Genomic DNA, 22,930 nt, shown 5'->3' with positions numbered 1-22,930 from the left:
GAAACATATGAAAAATGATGACTTTCAAATACAATATGGTCTCGTAGTGATGGATAAAATGTTTGAAATTCAAAATACAATTTTGAGATAATCTGATATAAAATTTAATTTATATGTGTATTTTATCCATTATAAGAAAAGTGCAAATTGATCGTACACAAAAAGTTATAATAGATTTTTAGGGTCAATTGATAAATTAACCTAAAAGCACTATCATGTCGTTGTAGTACTTAAGGATGTCAATCCAATCTGGCATGATGCAAACAAATAAGATATGATCAAAATTCACTAAGTCAAGCCAAGCAGAAATTTGTTGGTTTCTAACAATCCTAGTGTGAAATATTAAAAATGAAATGAAACTGAAATGTGAAATGGCAATAACACGAAGACTAATAAGTGAGCAGGTAAATAACAGGCAATCAAATGGATAAAAGATTCCAAAGAATGGGGTAATCTGTTATTCAGACAGTTAACAAAACTTCATAGAAGTTATCCCTAGACAACAAGTTCAATAACAGATTAATTCACTACCGTGATAGAACCCCTCAAGCATAGCTAGTCACATACCTAATCACCATTAGCGATCTCTAGTTTTCTCCTTGATTTCTTACCAATCATTTCATTCATGAATGCTTGATTGAAGCTGTTTGGTGGAGCATGAGTTTTGTGGACGAGTTGAAAGGTTACTCAATGTAACCCCCCACCCCACCCCCCTCCCGATCATATTAGACAATTGTGTTTTAACATTATGAGTTGAACCCATTAGGGCCCATTACTATAATACGACAAGGGTTTTTGTCGTGTGTTGTGTGTCTATATAAAATGGTGTATCTATCTCCTTCTTAGTGTGCCGTCAAAGAGAAAAATGAATCAAAACCCCTTGAGAAGAGCAGCACTAAAATCATTGAGAGTGGAGAAGCTATAGTTGTGCTAGTGCTGTTGATGTCATTCGTTCATTAAAAGAAAGAGATCGTGAGCCACTGTTTCGTTGTTGTCATGGTGATAGGTCATCCGTGGAGATATGACTGAGAGAGCTGAACCACCATCTACATATACATTTTTGCAGCCATTTTGTGAAATAAATTCTGGAGTTGGAACTTATTTACAATGGCTGCCACAGGCTTATTCAATGCGAAAATTAACTACCAAATCAAAGCAAATCTTATTCAAAGGAATATGCTATTATTCCATGGCCTAATTATTTTTGCCAAAATAGTTAAAATATTTAAAAATTAAATAATCATTTGAAAGAAAACTTTAAATTGATTTAAATTATAAATCTTTTAATAAAAATATTATTAAAAAAATAAAAATTTATTTTACCGAATAGGATTAGATAGTAGGACTAGATGGTAGGACGTGTTTATAATATTATAATATATAAACTTTACAACAATTAAATAACCATTCAAAATAAAACTTTTAAATTGATTTGAATTAAATATTTTTTAAATTAAAGTATTATTAAAACAAAAATAACAAAATAATGTCTAATTTTACCGAACGGGTGTAGTGGTAGGACGGGTTTGGTCGATAGTATTACAAGACAAGTGAAATCCATTAGATATGTTTAATTTCACTGTGCAGGATTAGATGGTATGACGGGTTTGGATCGATAATAATACGAAACGATATACTACGGGTGAAATCCTAGATATAACAATTAAAATCTATATATACATTATCTTAAACATTAAACAAAACAAACAATATTAATAAAGCAAATATCTACATATACATTTTATATAACAAATTTTATTAAAAATCTAGCCCCGCAGTATACCGCGGGTCAAAATCTAGTTGGATAATAGAACTTGATCTAATTAAGAGGACACGTTATGACTGGAGAAGAATAGAAGGATGGGAAGAGATCGGTTGTGACGAAGAAAATGGAAGCGGTGATGGAGGAGACGTCACAGATCTTAACTTTTCACCACCAAAACAAATGGCGACGGAGACGAGACCGTTCAACGATGATGGCAAACCAGTGATGAGTATATTTTGTAGCAGATCATAGATGGTGATGTTGTGATCAGTCGAAGGAAAGAAAAAGAACAAAGAAGAAGAGAAAGGAGGAAAAGGAAGAACAGTTTCAAGAATGTTTCTTACAGGCTAAATTCCCGACAGACCAGAAGGACTCAGATAAGGACTAAGGTGTCACTGGAAAGAACACGCTGTCAAGAATCCACAGCAACTGACGGATCTTCAATAAGACTTAAAATCAAGAAGTTATGCACGTTTCTTTCTGGACAAATATTTGCAAAGTCTGTCAAATCCAGAAAACCCCAAAAAACAGTTCGAGATGGCTTGTTGACGACAGCGTTTGGAGCTTATATAGAAGTCAGATCATATAGTAAATTGGTGGAGTTATTCATGATACTATCGGCTACATAATCAACGGTCGGATCACGTTTCTAACGGTTAGTTCCTGACTTATAAGTATGTTACTGTGACGGTTTTGTATGGAGTAACCATGACGAGTTTTATTGTTTGGTTGGGCAAACAAGATAGGTTTGAGCCTAAGCTTTGCAGGAGTCTTCAAGACTCAGTGTTTTAGTTCTTGGTTGATGGAGAGCCAAGATGGTGTTCAATAGTATGAGCTTGGAAGCAAGCTAGTAACTTGTCTAAAGGAGAAAGGAGAAGAGAGTTGTTCTTCATCTTCAACTAGGCTAATGTGAGGGTGGTATTTGCGGATATGCAATGAATTATTTCCTTATATACTCTTTGATAGTTGCTGAGTATAGGCTCGAGAATTTTCCTTGTTAATTTATTTGAATTTGTGTGAAGATAGGTTGTTAGTAACATGATATTTGAAATGCATTGGTGACATGATTTGATATATTTATTATATATTAAATTACAGAAATTATTATGTATATGAGATTATAAAACTAAAAAGAATGGAAAAGATATTTAAGGATGTTGGACTGTAATTGGGCCGACGGTCCATTACAGGTCATTAACCGCTAACGAGCAATGAGAGGAAAGATCGAGTTACGGGCCGTTTTCTTCCAGAAAATAGGCTTGAGTAGCCAAGATTAATAAGCTTGAGTAGCCAAAGTTAATATAGGCTTGTGAAGCCATAAAGTAAAATACTAAAACTGAAAATGAAAGTAAAATATATTGTTGTGAGCAAGAGCGCATGTTTGTTTGTTTGATTGTTAGACATTCTGAATCTATGCTAAGTAATGGTCGTTAATTATATTTGGAACATTTTTACTGTATGTCCAATGGACAGACTTGATCTCCTCACTGAGTAAAATTGTTTTACTCACCCCTTTTTCCCTTTTTCTCCAGGTTAGTAAGTCTCAAAAATTGCGGTTAAAGTTTGTTCGTTGGTGAATTTTAAATAAAGAAAAGGTTTGGCAAGACCGAATGAATAACACGCTATCTTGGCCTGTTTGGGGGGACGGGTGTTATACTCAAGTTAACGGTCGAGCATAGTGGTCGAGTATGAGTTGACTTTTCCTCGTTCGATGCCATAACCTCTGTGTTTGGTCTAAAGAACTATGTTCTTGCTACTGCCATGTGTGAGTCCAATGACTTATCATAGCTTAAGGTCTCACTAGGGAGATACCTAGCTTCACCCTTCTTGGTCAAAGCAATTTGAAGGTGATCTTCTTCAACAAGCTCTTCTAGTAGTTCATCAGCTAGTCGATCCGTTTGTGTATAATCTTCTTTTCGATGATTGCACTACACTCATGACTTAACACCTCCATTCCTTGACCTTCTTTGATCCTCTCTGTAATCATATCCTTTATGTATTTGTGGGAATCTTGTATTAGCGCATAATAATCCACTAGAGGCATTGTGGCTTCAAGATCTTTCATTTGTTAATCTAAGAGAGGCTCTTACTTCTTTATCAGTTGCTTATTGAATCTTCCTTGAAATTGTAGTGAAGGCTTGTAGGGTGGAGGAACAAAGACTTTATCCTTGGTTTTAGCAGCGACATGCTTTTTAATATAAGGAGGTATTGCCTGAGTAGGGGATCGGGTACTACGATCTAGTGATATAAGTCAACTTACCCTTAAACCACACTCTCAAATAAGAGATCGTCGATAGTACTCAAGAGTCGAATTCCACAAAATTCTTTTGTTCACACAATAAGCTAAGTATCAAGAATAAGCTAGAAGAGTATAAGAAAAATAAAAAGAAAGTAAAGTAAGAAAATAGTAAGTTGGTTGGTTGTTATTCAAGATAATGAAACGTCAGGTTTAGGGTATTCTTAGGAAAAAATGATTAGTAGATCTAGATATAGTTAGGTTGTTATCGAACCGTTATTAAACTCAAACTCTAATATTATAATAACCGATGATGTTCCGTGAAACTCATTATGCCTAGAACCAAGATTCCCGGTGATATGCCGTGAAATCATGTACCTAAACATGCATGCTAAAGAGTTCAATAAGTTCACCTTAGTAGATAGGCCGATTTTTATTACACATCTATAAACCAGGTTTATCAAATAGCAGTTCTGGTAATAGATATCTATGGTGGGTATATCTATTATCTGGAATCAAGTTCTAGTTAATTACTCTAGAACTAGCATTAAGAACAACTAAAGAAGAAGAATCCTACATATAACCTAGCGGGGGTAATCTACTAAATCATATGACTCCCTAGTGAGAAACCCTAACCTTAACAAGCAGACTACTCAAACATGATGGATGAAACAAACATGTATGAATAAGGAAGCATAAACAAATCAATAGAGAAAAGAGTTAGAAAAGATCTCTTCACTGTTATTGAAATCTCTAATGAAACTCTGAAAACAGGGGTGAATAGCTTATGAAAGTGCTCAAGAAAATAACTTGGTTGCTAGGAAACTTGATAAAAAGCTTGGTAGGTCTAAACAATGACCTTTAAGACTATATATATGACCTAAAAACGTGTAGAGACTACTAATGAAAATAGGGGAGTCTTTTGGGGCAAATTTCCAATACTTCAAACTTAAAAGCGTCATGGACTTTTCTAGGCCGCAACTGGTGTCGATCGACACTCAATTGGATTTGAAAGTGAATTCATCCAAAATGTCTTCTCATCTTCATTGTTGCCCCTCTCCATAGAATAACTTAATAGACTCTAAAAAGAATCTGGAAATAACAAAAAGACTCAAAAACCAATATCTAAAACATAGTTAAAAACAGTAAAAATAGGGTTATATCATCTAGTATGGGCTCCTCTATTGCTATTTCAGCTGTAACTTCATTCTGAACGAAATCCTCCCCATCTTGATTTACACTGTCCCAATGATTGACGTAAGGACATGTCGAGTTGGCAGCTCTCGATCATGTCTAATAGTGATAGCATGAGCAGTGGCATACTCCTTTGGGTTCTGGATTGCTTTCCCTGTAAGCTGGCCTAGGTTGCTGGAAACGGATGTTGTAACGGGGTTGCCTTCCAGGTGTCATCCTAGTGTTTAGTGATTCGAACTTGCTGGTAAGATCATTGAAGTTGTGGTCGACTTTGTTGTTTAATTATGCCATCTTCTTTGCGATTTCTATTGCTCATGTGGCTTGTCCTTGAATGATCTGCTGAGCATGTTCTTCATGTCTGAATCCTGAGGCGAAGGTGCTTGATGTTGATGTGGTGGGAAACAAGGTGTTTACTGTTGTTGTTGATATCCTCCCTGAAACTGCTTCTTTGGAACGATATCAACAGCAAAATCTAATTAATTTATATTATTCTTATAATGGCGGAGAATTATAATTTATGGTGGTAATGGAGGTTATTATCGGGAGTGGATGTATAAGAGGTTTGACGAAGTGACGGAGAATCTAACAGCAGAATACGTCGCAAGAGTGGAGGAATTCATGACGCATGCTAATACCCAGTCAATAGTACAGAGTAATCGGGGTAAATCTCATTGTCCTTGTAGTGTGTGCAAAAATGAAAAACATATCGTTTCGGGTAGAAGAGTTGGTAGTCATTTGTTTAGTCAATGATTTATGCATGATTATTATGTTTGGTATAAACATGGAAGATAGGAGTTATCTAAGTGATCAAAATAATGAATATATGGGTAATGTTGTAGAAGATGCATCTGTTGATATGGTGAATGATGCATTTCGTTATAACGTGGGGTCTGATGATAACTATAATGAGGAAGGTAGTTATCAGAATGTGGAAGAACCGATACGTAACCATTCAAAGAAATTCTACAACTTGTTAGAAGGTGCAAAAAATCCATTATACGATGGTTGTCGTGAAGACCAGTCATAGTTATCGTTGGCGGCTCGAGTCATGCAACGACTAACTTATCACCATTTGTCATAGTCGGCAATTAGTCGCCATTTAACGACTACATTAGCGACTACTCATTTTAGCGACTATTGATTTACAACTACTCACACTAGTCGCCAAAGAGTCGTAAAATCCAAAATAACGACTACAAAGCGACTATAGCGGTAGTCGTTATCAGGCTGTTTTCTTGTAGTTGTACAATTTTCACTTTGAAAACATCAAATACTATATGCCACACAGATTTAAAACAATGAATTTACATTAAACTACAAAATATCATCAGTCTTTAAAAATATAAATATTAAATCATATTTTCATAGAAGAAAAGTTAATTAATTTTAATGATATATAACTCAACTAAATAAGGATTCTTAAAAATTAGTACAATCGCATAATCCATCGAAACAACAAGGTCCTGTTTTTTCGCAGCGGATACGCTTCTCACAATCTTCAATAAAGTTACAAGACCAATTGATACATGAATATTTTCCTCCTTCTCCAGGACACCATAGGCCATCACAATGTTCTCTAAATCCACACAATGGAAGATCGCTACGAGACTTATTTTTTGATGCATTGGTTTCAAGCAACATGAATGTGCCTACATGGTGTACAAATAGATTATTTAACAATCACTTTAAATGTGTTCCAGAACTAGTGATGTTATAGATGTGTATAATAGATATATAAAGATAAAAAACTTACAAGAGATGAGAAAGAAGAAGATGAAAAGTGATGTTGCTCTAGACGCCATTGATAGATTAGAAGATGGAAAGATAGATATGTATTTTTAAATTTTATACTTTCAAGGAATGATGTATGTTACTATATAGTTGTTTGGTTGTTCAAATGTTTCTAGAGGTCTTTAAAATATTTCCGTTGTATGATTGTTTAAACAGTTAATGTGTGGTAACCAATTAATATAAGATTTTTTTGGTCAACACTACCTTCTAAATATTTAGCAGAAAATGGAAATAATCAAGCAAAGTTGGCGATCCCACTTTCTCTAACGGATCTGAACCATTGATCTAAGATTTCTTTCCTTTTTGTTTTTGCATATGAAATCAAAATTGAAAACTTACCAAGCATATGGATATAAACATACATGTACATATATATTGGATGGATATATTTAATTTATGGTAAATATTGTTTTTCCTATTATATTTATGAAAGAATTTGAATATGGTTGACCCAAAAAACAAAATTTGAATATGGTGATTGTTGTTGAGTTGTTTCGAAAAGAATATATATTAAAGGTAAAAGTACCGCAATAATTTTTAATAACCATTACTATTTATAAAACAAATTGAAAGTTTCATATACATAAATCCAAAATTATTAAACAAAAAGATAAAAACTGTCACCCAAAGGCATAAAATAATTTTCAGTTTTCTAAGTCTCTAACCATTTAAGGATTGACATTGTGAATCTTTACAAATAATTTTTTCAAGAACACAAGTGAGCTTATCCTTACAATATCTTGTTGTTGTGCAAAGTAATGGGGGTTTCAGCTAGTTTTAGATTAAGACTTTTTCTGTTTTAATGTAATGAAATCAGTAAACTCTGACATTATAAGTCTATAGATTTTACTGATGCGACCATACAATAAACACCTTGGCAATCATCTTAGGTCGAGCAGTTATGATATTGTACTTGGGACTTAGCTCTAGGTATACTCACTTATCTCATGCCTAATATCGAGACATTGATATCATTAGTAATTTGAAACCAAATTGATTTTTATTAAATTTTATATGGAAATAATTATTCGAGAGATGAGATAGACTTACGTGTAAGAATCACTGATTGAAATCGCTTTATATGTCATTTTCTTGGTAAGGGTATAAGTTGACACTTCAAGAAGACACATAGGTGACCACTAAAACACAATAAGAATACAAAAACAAAACACAATTGTAGAACTACTTTAATGATCAATTATCATAGATGCAAAGTTTTCCATGCGATAAAATAAAACACAATTGCAGAATTACTTTTTTCCTAGAATTACACCAAGTTCTACTCATATATGCTATATTATGTAGAAAAAGTCCATCTTACACACAAATAAGACATAATGGATTCCAACCTCATAAGATAGAATCACTGGAAAATCTTTACCTAGCACTGCTTAAATCTTCCACCATCTTTTCTTTGTCAAGTTTTGCAGGATGAGTGGATGAACTGATACAATGGCATTTTTTCCCTTAGAGATTTTCTGCTTGCACAATTGGCGGCATATCATTGCATTCTTCTCTAGGGGCAAACATTCAAGCAGACTGAGCTATTGTGGTTGGTGTACCTAACATCCATACATCTAACGAAACATATCAGTCCTAACTAAGATATATGCTATGTAGAAATCCAACAAATATTTACTTAAACCTTGAAAGACTTGTGAGACATTATCAAGAGCAAAACGAGGAAGAGAGATTATTGGTTGTGGTATCATTTTTTATGACTTGATTATAAATAATATCAGAATAAGTCTCCATAACCTTTGTAATATATAGTATTTATTTGAAATTTTTGAATTTGTTTTTAATATTATTTTGAAGTTAATCACTTTTAATTTTTAGATTATTACATTAAAAAGAAATATATCTGATATCAAGTACTATACTTGACATAACAAATATTACAAAGAAAACTTTTCCAAAGCATTGTCAAATAAAATATCCACACTTCATTGTATTTCTTCGTTTTAAAGTTTTGTATTTTCATTAATTTATCTATTTCAAAAAAATATTTAAAATCAAAAATAAAAGAAACAATCTTAATCATATTTTCATACAAGAAAAGATAAATTTAATGATACATTACTCAACTAAATATGTGTTATTAAAGGGTAATTAATACAAACAAATCTTTAGCAAGAATTCATGAATTAGTTTTCTTTAATTAATATTTTAGAAAAACAATTGATTAATTATTTCTCATTTTCTTGTTGAATTTAGTTAGACATTCATATATTTTGAGGTTTATTTTTTTCTCTTTGTATATTTTGAAAATACAAAAATTGATTTGGCATTATACTTAAATATGTGGTTACTTTAAGAATTCTCAAAATATTAATATAATTTTACATATTACAGAATTTTAACTGGTTATCCTAACATTTTGATGTTTTTATAAATATTTGGCTTACCCCTTGCATTAGAACACATGAACAAACACACTATACTACCGTATTAATAAAAGGTGAATGCATGATATCATAAGACTTGGTTATCAAAAATAGATTACCTTTATAAGCCAAATGTTTTCATACATATCTAAACCTTTATAAAACTTTTCTAAATTCATATCTTTCACCTTAAGGAAAATCTGCTAACATAGCAGTCAACATGGTTTCAGTCCAAATAGTGCTTATTATTGCGATTATATTCATATCTCGACTATAAGGCTTGGGAAATGGATCAAACATTGTCAGATTGTGTACCTGTCACAGAGAATTTACGAAGAAGAGGTATAAATTGTGATACAGGATGTGTCAGATGTGGCGCTATTACGGAGACAATAAACCATACCCTTTTCCAATGTCATCCGGCGAGACAGATATGGGCTCTCTCAAAGATTCCTACGGTTCCAGGAATTTTTCCTACGGATTCTATTTTTACGAATTTGGATCTTCTCAAGAATACCTTCAAAAGTTGATTCATCTTCATTTCCAAGGATAATCTGGTATATATGGAAAGCAAGGAACGAAAAAATATTTGAAAATGTGGATAAAGATCCGTTAGACGTATTATATTTAGCAGAAAAGAGGCACAATCATGGCAGTAAGCTCAATTAGAGCTCAATACCGAAGATAACGGTTCCATGGGATCGGAAAAACAAATTTGGGTTCAGAATATATCACACGATAATCTATTCTGGTTTTCGTTGTTTTGTGGACGGATCTTGGAAAGGAAGCGATAAGTTTTCTGGATTAGGGTGGTTTTGCACATCATCAAATGGAGACTCGCCAACCATGGGAGCTGCTAATCTTTGTAGAAGTCTTTCTCCACTCCACACAGAATTCGAAGCTTTACTATGGGCGATGAAGTGTATAATTGGTGCCGACAACCAAGAAGTAGCATTTTTTACAGACTGTTCAGACCTGGTGAAGATGGTGTCTTCCCCAACCGAATGGCCAGCGTTTTCAATTTATTTGGAGGAATTCAAGACCGATAAGGAAGAATTCACAAGATTTTCTTTATCTTTAATTTCTCAAACTGCATATGTAAATGCGGACAAATTGGCACATAAAATTTGTACTGAACCGCTTCATATCACTTATGTAAACAATTTTCCTCAGAATTGGCTCTTTTGAGCTCTAAATAAAATCTGATGACAAAACAAAAAGGCTTGGGAAATGGATTACCCAATAAAATATTCTATTTCATTAATTAATGCATTATAAGAAAACAAAGCACTTTTTTTAACAAGTGCAAAATCCTTCCATACAATAAGGACCTGGAGAGTCTTTGCAACGAACAAGTTTCGGACAATCTTCCTGAATGTCACAAGTCATACTGATACATGAATACTTTCCTCCTTTTCTAGGACACCATAAGCCACCACAAGAATTGTCTGATCCGCACAACGGAATATAGCTACTAGGCTTATTTCTTGATGCATCGGTTTCAAGCAACATGAAAGTACCTACATGATGTACAAATGATTTATTTAACCATCACATTTAAACATCTTTTAGAATTAGTGTTGTTTTAGATGCGTATAATAGAGATATAAAGATAAAAACTTACAAGAAATGAGAAAGAAGAAAATGAAAAGTGATCTTGCTCTTGACGTCACTGATAGATTAGAATATTAAAAGGTAAATAAGTATTCTCAAATTTTGTGTGTTTGAGAAATGATTTCAGTGATTAAATAGCTGTTTGATTGTTCAAATACTTATTGTGGTCTTTGCAATATTTCCATTTTTAATTTGGTTGTTCAAAAGTTTTTCGTTGTTTTGTCATTGCTTATTAGGTAACCAATTAATATTAGATTTTTTTGGTCAACACTACCTTCTAAATACTTCGTAGAAAAATGGAAATAATCATGCAAAGTTGGCACCGCCAATTTCTCTAGCGGATCTGAACCATTGATATAAGATTTTTTCTCTTATTATTTTCAGTTTAAATATAAATTGAAAACTTCTAAAGCATATAGATATACATAGATGTACATATATATTGGATGGTAGATATTTATTTTTTCATTAAAATATAGACTATATTTTATTAATGGATTTTCTGACTTTTTAATGAAATAATTTGAATATGTTGACTATTAAAAAGCTTTTTTTAATATGGTGACGATTATTGAGTTTGTTTTACAAGAAATTTTAGATTTATTTATATAAAAGTAATTCTTTAGAAAATAAAAAGAATTTTAAAATTATTAGTATTCAAGATTAAATTTAAAGTAATAGATATTATGGATAGTATTTGAGATTCATAAATTTTACTTCATATATAATAAATATATCTTCAAAAATTAATTACTTGTCAATTTTAGTTTAAAATCAAATCACAATATTTGTCTGAAGATGAAATTTTGTTTTAAACGCAATTCTATACCTTAGAAAAGTTATTTCAAAAATATTAATTTATAGTATAATATTCATTTACTGGTTTAAGTAAATTTATAATTGCTACAATATTTTTAATTTTTAATAATTATTTTTTTGTTGATATATTTGGTTTTCTTGTTTCTCACCAAATTGGTAAGCAATACTTTTGTTGTATAATCCTCCATATAGAAAAGAATGACGAGAAATTTTGTGGAATCTATATGTATTAAATATACTACGTACTTCTTTGAAAACTAAAGAAAAACAATGTTTATCTTCTTTTTCTGTTTGATGGTTATCATTCAAAGCTAATATATCGGTAATGAGGGCATATCATATTTATTATATTGTTGACCAATGTTAAGTGAAAGTATATCTTCAAATTTTAATTTGTTTATAAACGTGTGATATCCATGCCTCGAGACTTGTAGAGCCTTTGAAATTTTATCATTATATGGTTTGTTGAAACTGAAAATTACTCTATTAATTAAAAATTGTTGAAGATTTGAATATTAATTAGTAGAAAAGGATTTATATCTAATTATGCCATAATTAGTAGTAAATGTATATCACTACCAGATTCAATTTCGGTTAGGTGACCATGACTTCAAAGCTGTGATGCCGATTGTAATCAATGGTTGATCGAATCATTGAAATTCTTCTCTATAATCATCAAATTTCTCTCTTTCTCGGTTAAACTTAGAATCAAGCGAAATTTCGATTTCGTATCTTAAGAATATCGACTGCATTGTGTTAGTCGATTGAGACTTCAACTAAACCCTTGTTTCGACCAGTTGATGGTAAGAACTAACAACATCACAGGCACAAAATTAAAGAAAGACAGTTTAAAATCCTTTTGAAATATGATAATTTAACTTTTAAGCTTCAGAAAAGTAAAATTTTGGAAAATTTTATATTCAGTTTTCCTTTTAAAAGTTATTTTGTATTTTTCTTGTTCCAATAAATATGTAAAAATTCAAACTTCATTCCACAAATAAAAGCAATTGTGCAAAACAAAATAGTACAAGATTTTATTGTACCAATGATCGAAAATCAAAGTGAAGGACAGAAGTAAAGATGAGTCTAACTCAAGAGTTCTATGCCCACTTAGCCATCAAAGACATTCCTGCGGCACCTGTGAAGGTAGCAACATAACCGAGGACATGAAGTTTAATATTCCCTTGTATCTTTGGTCCGAAGAATTCATGAGCCAAGAGATTAACAAGGGCCATATAAATCAACAATCCTGCAGAGCACGCATTCAAGACCCCCACAACGATCAACGCAGTTGGACTTGTCTCATCATATATCTTTTGTATGGCCATCCCTAAAACAATCCCAAATGGTGTTGTGACCGAAAAGAAAAACACCATTGTCCAATTTGTTTTGCTTTTAAATTGCGCCTATAATAAATAAAAAATATATTTATATGTTATAGACATGTTGTTAATTTAACTATCAAATTAATACGTATATAGTCTGAATTTACTTGTAAGATGGAACCACCGAGTCCCATTCCTTCAAAGAGTTGATGGAAACAAAGCGCTGCGATGAGTGATTGTACGGTACATTTGTTATCAGAAGCCCCCATAGCAAGACCGATCACAACCGAGTGAACTACGATACCTAGTTCCAATATCTGCACCAAAATGATCGTTTAAAAATATTCATTGGACTAGATTAAAAATAGATCTCTAGCTTCAACTACAAAACAAGAATTAAGAAATGATATTAAAAATATATATATACAGTTATAAATTCACCTGAGCAATGACTTTATTCCTAAGAAGTTCACTTGTCTTATCTTCGTTGACCTTTTCTTGTTTCTCCACATAACTAGATCCATTTTCTAGGGTTTGGATGTCGTTTTGTGTATCCACAGAATTAGATCCATTTTCTAACGGTACGACTTCTCCTTCACGCTTACTAGTTCTCCTCGCATACGCACACATCGCAAACGATTCAATCATTAAAACGAGCAAAGCCGAGATCATCGTGATGAAAGTGGCGAAAGGAAACTTCTGCCACGGGTCTTCAGGCAAACATTTGGATGTGAGATCATCGAAAGAGTCCGGTAACACATGCATAAAACCGGTTGCCAGAATTACACCCGAAGCTAAAGTCTTAACGATCACAGACATTTCTCGATCGGGTCCTAAAGCAGGAATGGAACGAGAAAACAACGGTAAAGAAACACCGATCATGCTCGCCACTAAGATAGATGGGATTGCAATGATTTTAAGCTTTTGTGCTTCTTTGTTGTTGTGACATGATAGATCTCCAGATTCAGCTTTGCATTCACTTACATCTGCGTTTTCAGCGTTACCGGCAAGAGAGGGTAATGTGAAGGATAGAAGAAGAATTGTAATGGTGGTGAGTTTATAACATGCTTTAGAATAAGCCATTGGAGAAAGTGAAAAGAAAGCTTTCTTAACTGTTTATTTTTGCGATGAAGACTATAGGAGAAAATAATTTCGTCTCAAATTTATAAAGATTGTAACACAAAAAATGAAACTTAAGGTTGTGGACAACATATGTTGTCTTATATTGTCTCCATCCGTACATACTTTTCCTAACACGATGCTTAGATCAAAGTGACTTTTTGGTGACGTCACGATGATGTGGACGCAGTGGAAGTGCCACGTTGAAATATTAAAAAGTGTGAGATTTTAATTTTGGTGAAAACTTTGATATAAAAAGAATTCAGAATTTGTTTCCTCCAAATAGATATACAGTATGTATCTTGCAGACTTTCACAAAACTTATTTCCTAACAAAAAGGAGAAAATTGATTTAGATTTTCTCCAATATATATTAATAAAATATTTTAAATACTGGATACATTACTTTTAAATATTTATTATTTCTTTTCAAAATGAATAAGAATTCTTACAAAATGACCATTAAAACAATGTATATATGTTTAACTCACAAAAGAAAAAAGAAAAACTAATGTATGGACATGCTTCAAAAAAATATCTCTGTATTTTTTCTATATATTTGTTTTTGGTTAATTCCCTCGCATTTCCTGCCTAATTGTGACATAACTAGTTGATTAGAGTTAAAGAAAAACAATTAAACAAACATTGAAATCACACCCAAATCAATAGAAATTGAAATCACACCCAAATCAATAGAAAATAATCCAACCCAACTAAAAGTCTAAAACCACATAACAAACCAAATAAATTAAAATTTAACCGGCCTAACCCTGACATCAGATGTTTCTTGAATAATAATCAACCCCTATATTAGGGTTTGAACAAACCTCATTCTATTGAAATCGAATCTCTAATTCTCTTCGTCGAACCATGGGCGAAGAAGATCTCTCTGAGATCAAAGATTTCACCAGTAAGATCTTTCTCCATCTCTTACCTGAAATTGTTTGTTGATCGATCTGTCAATAGTAATGATTAACGGTTAATGGATCACTAACCCATGCCCGCCCAGAGCTAAAGATGGTGAAGCTAAGCCTTTAGGCATCAGATTTTATTAACAAAATTTGGGGCATCAAATTTTAAAATTGTTGGTGGTATAGTGGTCAACAGTACTAATAATCTTTTTCTATGTGTCTAGTTCGAGTCAAACTTTTGTCAAAAATTGTTTTTTTTTTCAACACCCCATTGTTAATGGGCCAAACACATTTTTGCTTTAAGCAACAAAAACACTTGGGCCGGCCCTGCACTAACCTATGCAGAACCTATCACACCCGTGGAAGGGGCTAAGATGGACATCTTTTGGGACCTCTGGGTTACTTAACCCATTCCCTGATAGAGTGATAGTAACAGTCCTGATTTGATCTATCAGAAAATCGAATCCTCTCTTATTGAGATCGGCTTTAGCGGTAAGATGTCAATTTGGGCTCATGTTAACGATAAGAAAGTTTCCACATGGGGTAAGTTTTATGTAACAAGACGTGGAAGGCAAGAATATACTTCCTTCCCGAGGCAAAAATCCCGCTATGAGAATGTTCAATGACATTCTTATATGGACAATGGACTCTGGTGTGGACTTTACTGCGCCAGCATTTATTGATATGTCAAGAAGATGAGACAGTTGTCTTCTCGAACTTGGAGGATTATCCAATCCTTAGAACTAGAAGTGCCAATCTTGATTCCATTTATCTTAATATCGAATCAGCTCTCCATAAAATGGTACCACAATAGAGATGACTTGTCCCGGGCCAGAATCCAATATACCATCCTGAAGGTGAATCCCTCTTAACTAACAAGACTCTTCTCGTTTCTACTTATATATGTTTGTAGTAATACTCTAGGTCTCTTGTTTATCTATAGTTTCACCTCGTGATGATTCGTGTGTTTGGAGGATGTCTGTCGAGATTGTTTCTTTCGCATCAGTGAGATTTCCCATGCATTTTAACATGAATCTATACCTCTGTTAGGGATATGATTGATGTGGCTGCTCTAGTACTAGTGCTGCGGTAAGTTTTGGATTGTTTGTGATTTTTGGCCTTCCCCATTTGCTCTGATGGATAATTTATCGTGTAAAAATTAACCAAAATCGATAAGATAATAAGATGATAATTTTTTAAAAATCCCTATGTAAAAATATGGTCCCAATAATATCATAAATTAATAATCATAAATCTAAGCATAGATTCTAACACTAATTTTATATGAAACTTTTATTCAAGTCACAATTACAACTCTCTTTAGAGTACCGTTGGTATGATCTCTTTTGTACTCACGTAACTCTTTGCGCATTTTATCCGTCATATTTGGTTTTGTAACATTTTTTAATCATTGGTAAGATTTGGATAAAGAAAATTTGGATTAAGCCTCACGTTAACGTCGTAAATATACGGACACAATATATTGTAGAAAAATAAATTAAAAAGTCAAGAGAAAAATAATTTTTTTAACAGAATTGAATATACAAACAACAAAACATAAGAAAAACTAAATTAATAAACATTTTTAAAAGACTTTAGTATTGTATTTTACGTAAATATTTCTATAAATTAATATTTATTATTTTATCCTATAAATTAATAAATATTAATTTATAGGATAAATTAATATCACTATAAATTAATTAAATTTTATGGTCCCAACATTATTAATTTATAGAGTTTCTACTGTATTTATAGAGGATGCGAGTTAGGTAATTTATTTTTCTAATAGGATTTTGATGGTTTTACAGTGTTACAATTTTACTATTAGGAAAAGTAAAGTTTCTTTTTTTTCTTAATTTCCTTTTTATTTTATGAAAGTATAATTATCTCAACGGAAATTAATTAGTTTTTTTTCTAATTGTTTGGTTAACGATTGTTCCAACATTATAAAAATCCAAAATTTATGTAACCAGAATTTTCTTATATTTATACATTTTCTATACATCAAACAAGTAAAAATCAGAATTGCTCTACTAAAGTATTACCAAATAAATAATACTAGGATTAAACTTGCGGTTTACCGCGGGAGATTTTTTTATTTGTACAGTTGTCAAAATAGTATTAGAATTATATAATTTAGTTTAACTCGTGTTACGTCCAAATTAGTATTGTAATTATAAATTTAGATATGTCCAAGGTCATTAACAATTCCATTTTACTCATTCTCTATCAAATAAATACAAATTCTAACCCATTATTGCAGGTCGGTATTTGATTTAAATTTTGACCAAGAAATTTTCCATCAAATGATTGATTTGGAAATCATTTTGATTTGGAAAGTTTTAATGGACCGTTAAGATTATTAGTTTAAATAATATCCGGAAAATGTGTGATTGTACCATATTTTGATATATCGAATATTGATTTTTAAATATAATTTATTCCATATGCATAATTATGAATTATTGTAAATTCTAATCCGCTCCACTAATTAATTCGCGAGCTCTTAATATTGTTTGCCAACATAATATTTTTAATAAAAAATATGTAAAATTAATAACTATATTTTTGGTTTATTTTAGATTGATTTTTTATATTTAGTTTTTTTAAATCTTTGAAAAAACAATAAATAGGTGATAAGTATTGAATATAGTGTGTTTAAGAAATATTATTTAAATTTGAAATATAGTGTATTTAAGGAATATAGAGTGATGACCAAATTACCATAGACGATTTTGATTAATAATGTACAAAATCCAAAATTGAAAATTGATGGCAGATTAGACTATTTTTCAATTTGTATTTTCTTTTTAATAATAAGAGGATGTAAATTCAGAATATTTAATACAACTCAAATGCAAATATTTTTCAAATATTCGTAAATATTTTTGTTAAAAGCTTTTTTTGTGTAAATTCTCTAAAATTATTTTAATTATCAAAAAAAAACTACAAATACTGTATTGGATAAATCTCGTTCACGCGTGATTTAATTATGGGCTTTCATTAGGCCCATGATACTGCTAATGGAAAGATAAAGCGTTCTGTCAAAAAAAAATCACTGCAAACAAAAGAAGGTAAAAAAGGATCAATCTTGCCAAGGATCACTCTCTGCCCTCACTTCAGATGGTTCAACTACCTCTGTTTCTCCGCTTTTGTCATCTCCTTCATTCACAGTCGAGCTTTCTTCTTCTTCTTCAACTCTGCCCCATCTTCCTCCAACCGCCATTGCCATCATCTCATATATCTTGTTCCCGAGCTCGGCCGGGCTATCAGGCTGTACAACAAACACATATAAGTGAGTAAAATGGTCCAAGACTTTTACTGGGAAACAAGAAAGGTTTCAGATTTCTTACAGTGAATCCACTTGATATTATAGCAGTGTCATACAAGAGATCGACCACTCTTGTTGCTTCAGTGCTCTCTGGTGCATTCTTACAAGCAGCCTGTACCAAAAGAATACAAAAATTAATAAGGCTTTTTCGAGACAAGAGATTTCTGAGAGAATATTATACCACACACTTACGTTCAAGTCTTTGATGATGGGATGATCTGGATTGATCTCTAGTATTCTCCTACCTCTCATGAACTCCAGGCTTGAAGTGTCTCCAAGAGCCTGTGCCTTCATTAGCCTTTCACAATGAATAAGCACATAAGTCAATGAACAAGCACATAAGTTTTATGGTATGTGGATTTCAGGTTATAAAGCTTTTGCTGAAGTACTAACCTTTCCATATTAGCTGACCACCCGAATTTGCCAGAGACAAGCACACAAGGAGAAGAGCTCAAACGGTTTGAGACTTGGACTTTTGCAACTTTGTCACCGAGCTGCTGTTTTATCCAGTCACAGAGAAGGTTAAACTCTTGTTTCGCTTCCCTGTCCTTTACTTCATCTTCATCTCCTGCGAGAATGGACACGTTTTGTTACAAACAAATGGTTGAGAGAAATGTGCGGGCAGTCAGCAGTGCTAAACCATACTTACCGAGTTCCAAATCTTCTTTACTGATATCAACGAATTTCTTTTCTTTGTAGGTTTGCAAATTCTGAATAGCAACTTCATCGATTGGTTCAACCAAATATAGAACCTATAATTAACAAAAGCAAGTGGTGAGAAAGTCAAATCTAAACAGAAACTCGAAGTTGAAAAACAAGTCTTGAAGCATATACCTCGATATCTTTTTGGATTAGTTTCTCCAAGAAAGGGGCAGACTTGGCACTTTTAAGACTATCAGTTGCGAGGTAGTAGATCGCCTTTTGGTTCTCTCCCATGTTCTCGATATAATCATCCAAGCTTGTCAATTCCTCTTCATTCTTGGAACTGAAGAATCTAAGTAGCGGTGTGATACGCTTGTGGTTACCGGTGTCTTCAATACAACCCAATTTAAGGAATCTACCAAAGTTCTCCCAGAATTTCTTGTAATCCTAGAATTGTTTGTACAACATGAATATCCCTGGCTTTCAAATGAGCTCAAAACAAAATTAGGATAATGAGATACCTACCTCTTTGTTTTCACTCTCAGAGATTTCTTGTATCATGTCAAAGGTTTTTCTAATGAGCCTCTTTCTCATGATTCTTACCTGAACATTATCACGAAAGATAGTACAGTTACAATTTGTGATATTCATATATGATAAACATTTGTATCACTAACAGTTGCACCACTCACAATTCTGCTTTCTTGGAGAATTTCACGAGAAACATTAAGAGGAAGATCATCAGAGTCCACAACTCCCTTCACAAAGCTCAGATATCTCGGGAACTGCAAACAGATTAGGTAACATAGTCAGATAAAAATTGAACCACAAATCTAAAGAGATTTCTACATAAGAAAGAACCCATAAAAGACTCACAAGCTCTCCATCAAAATCGTCAGAGATAAACACACGCTTCACGTAGAGACGAATGTTCTTTGTTTTCGGGTTTGTAACATCTTCATTGTTAAGAGGACCCATCCCAGGGATGTACAAAATGCTCCTGAACTCAACCTCACCCTTTAATAATCAAGACAATACAGAGACTAGTAAGCACCAATTGAAGAATTCATAAATTGACATAAATATAGTGTATAGTGTATAAGTATAAAGACCTCAGTTGTGAAGTGTGTGTGAGCAAGTGGATCCAAGAACTCATTGAAAGCCTTTTTGTAGAACTCATTGTACTCTCCTTTTTCCACTTCCTTCGAATTGCGCATCTATTCAAAGACACAAAATAATCAGTAAACATGTTGAAAGAAAAGTACAAAACGCAGGCTAAAGCTCCAAGGCTTACCCATAGCGGTTTGGTCTCGTTGGCTAGTTCCCAATCCCAATACTTCTCAGTTTTAGTGGTCTTCTTTTTCTTTGGCTCACCCTGGAAACAAACAAGTAACAAAATCAACTCAGTAAACAAAATTCTAGAACAGTCTTTTGGTTGTGACTGTTTGATAGTTGATACACACAATTAAAACAACATAATTTTTTTACCTCTTCTCCTTCCTTAACTGGTTCGTCCTCTTCGACCTACCACAAGTTACAAATTTTAAACCATATTAGCAATGTGAATACACTAATATGATTACAAAAACAAAACTTTCATCCTCACCTCTATAGTCCTTGATTTCTCCTGCCATGTATAGATAGGAAACCCAACGAACTGAGAGTAATTCTTCACGAGGTTCTTGATCCTTGTAGACTCCGCAAATTCGTATTTATCATCCTCCTGCAGCCAGGAATAAGCAGTCAAACAAACTATAAGAGATCTGACGCATCAAATGAAAGGATGAATGAATAAAGAAAAGTACCCTCAGATACAAGGTGATTTGTGTTCCACGACGTAGAATGTTATCAGGGTCTGTTTCTTCTCTGATCAGATACGAGCTACTATCGGCAACCGATTCCCAAACATATTGCTTGTCAGATTTGGGGCTTTTGGTGGACACAACAACCTGAAAGCAAAGACAATTGTACGTCCATTCCTCGTAAGAAATACATTAACCAGAAGACACTAAAAAACAAAAGTTGAAAGTCTTCACCTTCTCAGCAACTAAGAAAGCAGAGTAAAACCCAACACCAAACTGTCCGATCAAACCGTTGTCAGCACCAAGGTCCTTGTTTTCCTGAATAAAGAGAGCAATAAAACAATGAGTCCGAAAACATGACATCAAAGATTTGCTAGCAACAGGTTTTCAAAGAGATGGAAAAAAAACCTTTAGAGCCTTCAAGAATTTCGAAGTACCACTTTGAGCAATAGTTCCAAGGCAATCAATAAGTTCTTCCTTTGTCATTCCAATACCAGTATCACTGCATATACGCATCAAACCTCTCTAAGTAAACCTGTTCTATTCAATTTTCAATACTTAAGTAAAACAAAAAATGAGAAGTCTCTCATACGTTATGGTGATGGTGCCGTTATCAGGATCAGGCTTAATCCTAATCTCAAGATCTCCACCATCTCCAAGCAAAGAAGGCTCTGTTACACTCAAGAACCTCAGCTTATCCAAAGCATCACTTGCATTACTGAACATACACAGACACATTCAAAATCAGATTTTGACAGAAACACACAAATCATTTCCAAAACAATCCATCAAAATTGACTCACCTTACAAGCTCCCTGAGAAACACCTCCTTGTGACTGTATAAGCTATGAACAATCAAATCCAACAATCTACTAACCTGTGATAAGATTTCAACAATCAAATCTTAAAACTTTATATCCCCATCAAGTTGAGAGATACCCAGAAAACAAGATTGAAACTTTAGGAGATATGAAAGAGAACCCACCTCAGCTTGGTACTCAAACTTCTCACCTGACCCTTCTTCAGTGGTCTCTTTCTCCGCCACGGCGGCGTCACACTTCACGGCGAATCGGTTACATCTCTTTTCGAGATTCCAGCTACACGAAACGCCGGTTCTTAAAGCGCCGCCGTGTGGGAGAAACGAGCTTCTCAGATGAGAGAGACGAGAAGAGACAGGAGTGATTGGAACTGAAGTCAAAGGAGATGTGTAGAGACTTCTACTCAAAGCAGGAGCCATTAGATTTGAAAGTTGTGAAGGAAAAGATTTGAGATTTTTTTACAATCTCTCAATCTCTAAAGAGAAAAGAGTTTGTAGTAGTTGAACAAAGAGTAACCTAAAAACCCTATTAAAGGTTTAAGGAGAGTGAGGTAAGAGAGGTTTCTAGAAGAAGAGCGTATAAAGAGAAGAGATGTTTAGAGATTGTGAGGTCTACGAGAAGCCATTTCATCAAAACCGTAGGATTATCCGTTTGATTTACACGCGCCTCTCCTTGAGAAATTGTAGCTGACACACACACACACACCAAATGCAAACCAAATTGAAAAAACACCTTATTGGGCCTACACGTTAACCCATAATGGGCCTATAGCCCGTATAAAGTAAAACGAAAGGTTATGGCTGGAAAATGTTTCGTATCAAATTGGCCCATATCAAGAAAGAGATCTTGAATATTTGTTTTTTTTTTTTTTTTTCGTAAATTATATATATGAAAGTTGGCCAACTCTCTTCATATGATAGACACATCATCACTTTAGCATTTGACATGTGTTTATTAAATAATTAATGTAATCTCTTCAATTTCAAATCTATAGTTTAATGATATATTTATATTTAATTTTACATATTATTTTATTATACATATTTAATTGTACTTTTACTAAATTTATTTTAATATCACATGATTTTTTAATAAAATCATTTTAATAGTTTTCTCATACTCGAAGATTTTTATGGTAATCCAAACTCAAAGTATGAGTATATTACTTAATAAT

The 22,930-nt window shown here is 33.0% G+C and overlaps 3 protein-coding genes, 2 long non-coding RNA genes and 3 pseudogenes across 10 annotated transcripts; 2 read left to right on the top strand and 6 right to left on the bottom strand.

Moving 5' to 3' along the window:
* Window positions 1-3,435: 3,435 nt before the first annotated feature.
* On the bottom strand, window positions 3,436-5,662 carry AT2G04042 (annotated as a pseudogene; the record flags this gene model as incomplete). Its single annotated transcript has 1 exon — window positions 3,436-5,662.
* A 945-nt stretch (window positions 5,663-6,607) lies between these two features.
* AT2G04034 (Putative membrane lipoprotein) lies at window positions 6,608-7,112 on the bottom strand. Its single transcript, NM_001036238.2, has 2 exons — window positions 6,949-7,112; window positions 6,608-6,844 (listed from the first exon to the last, which is right to left on the bottom strand). Exons 1-2 carry the CDS (start codon window positions 6,995-6,997, stop codon window positions 6,615-6,617), a joined length of 279 nt encoding a protein of 92 aa, NP_001031315.1. The 5' UTR covers window positions 6,998-7,112; the 3' UTR covers window positions 6,608-6,614.
* A 2,512-nt stretch (window positions 7,113-9,624) lies between these two features.
* Window positions 9,625-10,582, top strand: AT2G04035 (annotated as a pseudogene; the record flags this gene model as incomplete). Its single annotated transcript has 1 exon — window positions 9,625-10,582.
* Window positions 10,542-11,115, bottom strand: AT2G04033 (annotated as a pseudogene). Of its 2 annotated transcripts, one of them has the most exons (2): window positions 10,998-11,115; window positions 10,612-10,893 (listed from the first exon to the last, which is right to left on the bottom strand). The 2 variants fall into 2 exon arrangements; another variant differs by lacking the exon at window positions 10,998-11,115 and having other exon boundaries at window positions 10,542-10,928.
* Window positions 11,116-12,713: 1,598 nt separating this feature from the next.
* Window positions 12,714-14,326, bottom strand: ZIP7 (zinc transporter 7 precursor). The gene is made up of 3 exons (NM_126440.3): window positions 13,573-14,326; window positions 13,299-13,448; window positions 12,714-13,212 (listed from the first exon to the last, which is right to left on the bottom strand). The coding sequence occupies exons 1-3, from the start codon at window positions 14,212-14,214 to the stop codon at window positions 12,907-12,909; spliced, it is 1,098 nt and encodes a 365-aa protein (NP_178488.1). The 5' UTR covers window positions 14,215-14,326; the 3' UTR covers window positions 12,714-12,906.
* A 1,317-nt stretch (window positions 14,327-15,643) lies between these two features.
* Window positions 15,644-15,848, bottom strand: AT2G04685. Its single transcript, NR_140026.1, has one exon. It is a non-coding gene; the product is annotated as an other RNA (long non-coding RNA).
* On the top strand, window positions 15,825-16,247 carry AT2G04665. Its single transcript, NR_140025.1, has 2 exons — window positions 15,825-16,017; window positions 16,106-16,247. It is a non-coding gene; the product is annotated as an other RNA (long non-coding RNA).
* A 1,766-nt stretch (window positions 16,248-18,013) lies between these two features.
* On the bottom strand, window positions 18,014-22,404 carry CR88 (Chaperone protein htpG family protein). Of its 2 annotated transcripts, none has more exons than NM_126439.4 (19): window positions 21,924-22,404; window positions 21,742-21,815; window positions 21,531-21,656; window positions 21,347-21,440; window positions 21,173-21,256; window positions 20,942-21,085; window positions 20,743-20,859; window positions 20,625-20,660; window positions 20,431-20,511; window positions 20,249-20,353; window positions 20,013-20,153; window positions 19,829-19,921; window positions 19,662-19,739; window positions 19,329-19,583; window positions 19,144-19,246; window positions 18,888-19,062; window positions 18,687-18,792; window positions 18,517-18,606; window positions 18,014-18,437 (listed from the first exon to the last, which is right to left on the bottom strand). In NM_126439.4, the coding sequence occupies exons 1-19, from the start codon at window positions 22,173-22,175 to the stop codon at window positions 18,249-18,251; spliced, it is 2,343 nt and encodes a 780-aa protein (NP_178487.1). In that variant the 5' UTR covers window positions 22,176-22,404; the 3' UTR covers window positions 18,014-18,248. The 2 variants fall into 2 exon arrangements, with proteins under 2 accessions (NP_178487.1, NP_849932.1); NM_179601.1 differs by having other exon boundaries at window positions 18,054-18,437; window positions 19,329-19,574; window positions 21,924-22,258.
* Between the last annotated feature and the right edge of the window lie 526 nt (window positions 22,405-22,930).

The sequence above is a fragment of the Arabidopsis thaliana genome, chromosome 2 (genome assembly GCF_000001735.4).
Source record: "Arabidopsis thaliana chromosome 2, partial sequence".
Lineage (NCBI taxonomy): Eukaryota > Viridiplantae > Streptophyta > Magnoliopsida > Brassicales > Brassicaceae > Arabidopsis > Arabidopsis thaliana.
Note: the sequence above shows the minus strand (reverse complement) of the source record. Positions and strands in the feature narration are given on the sequence as shown.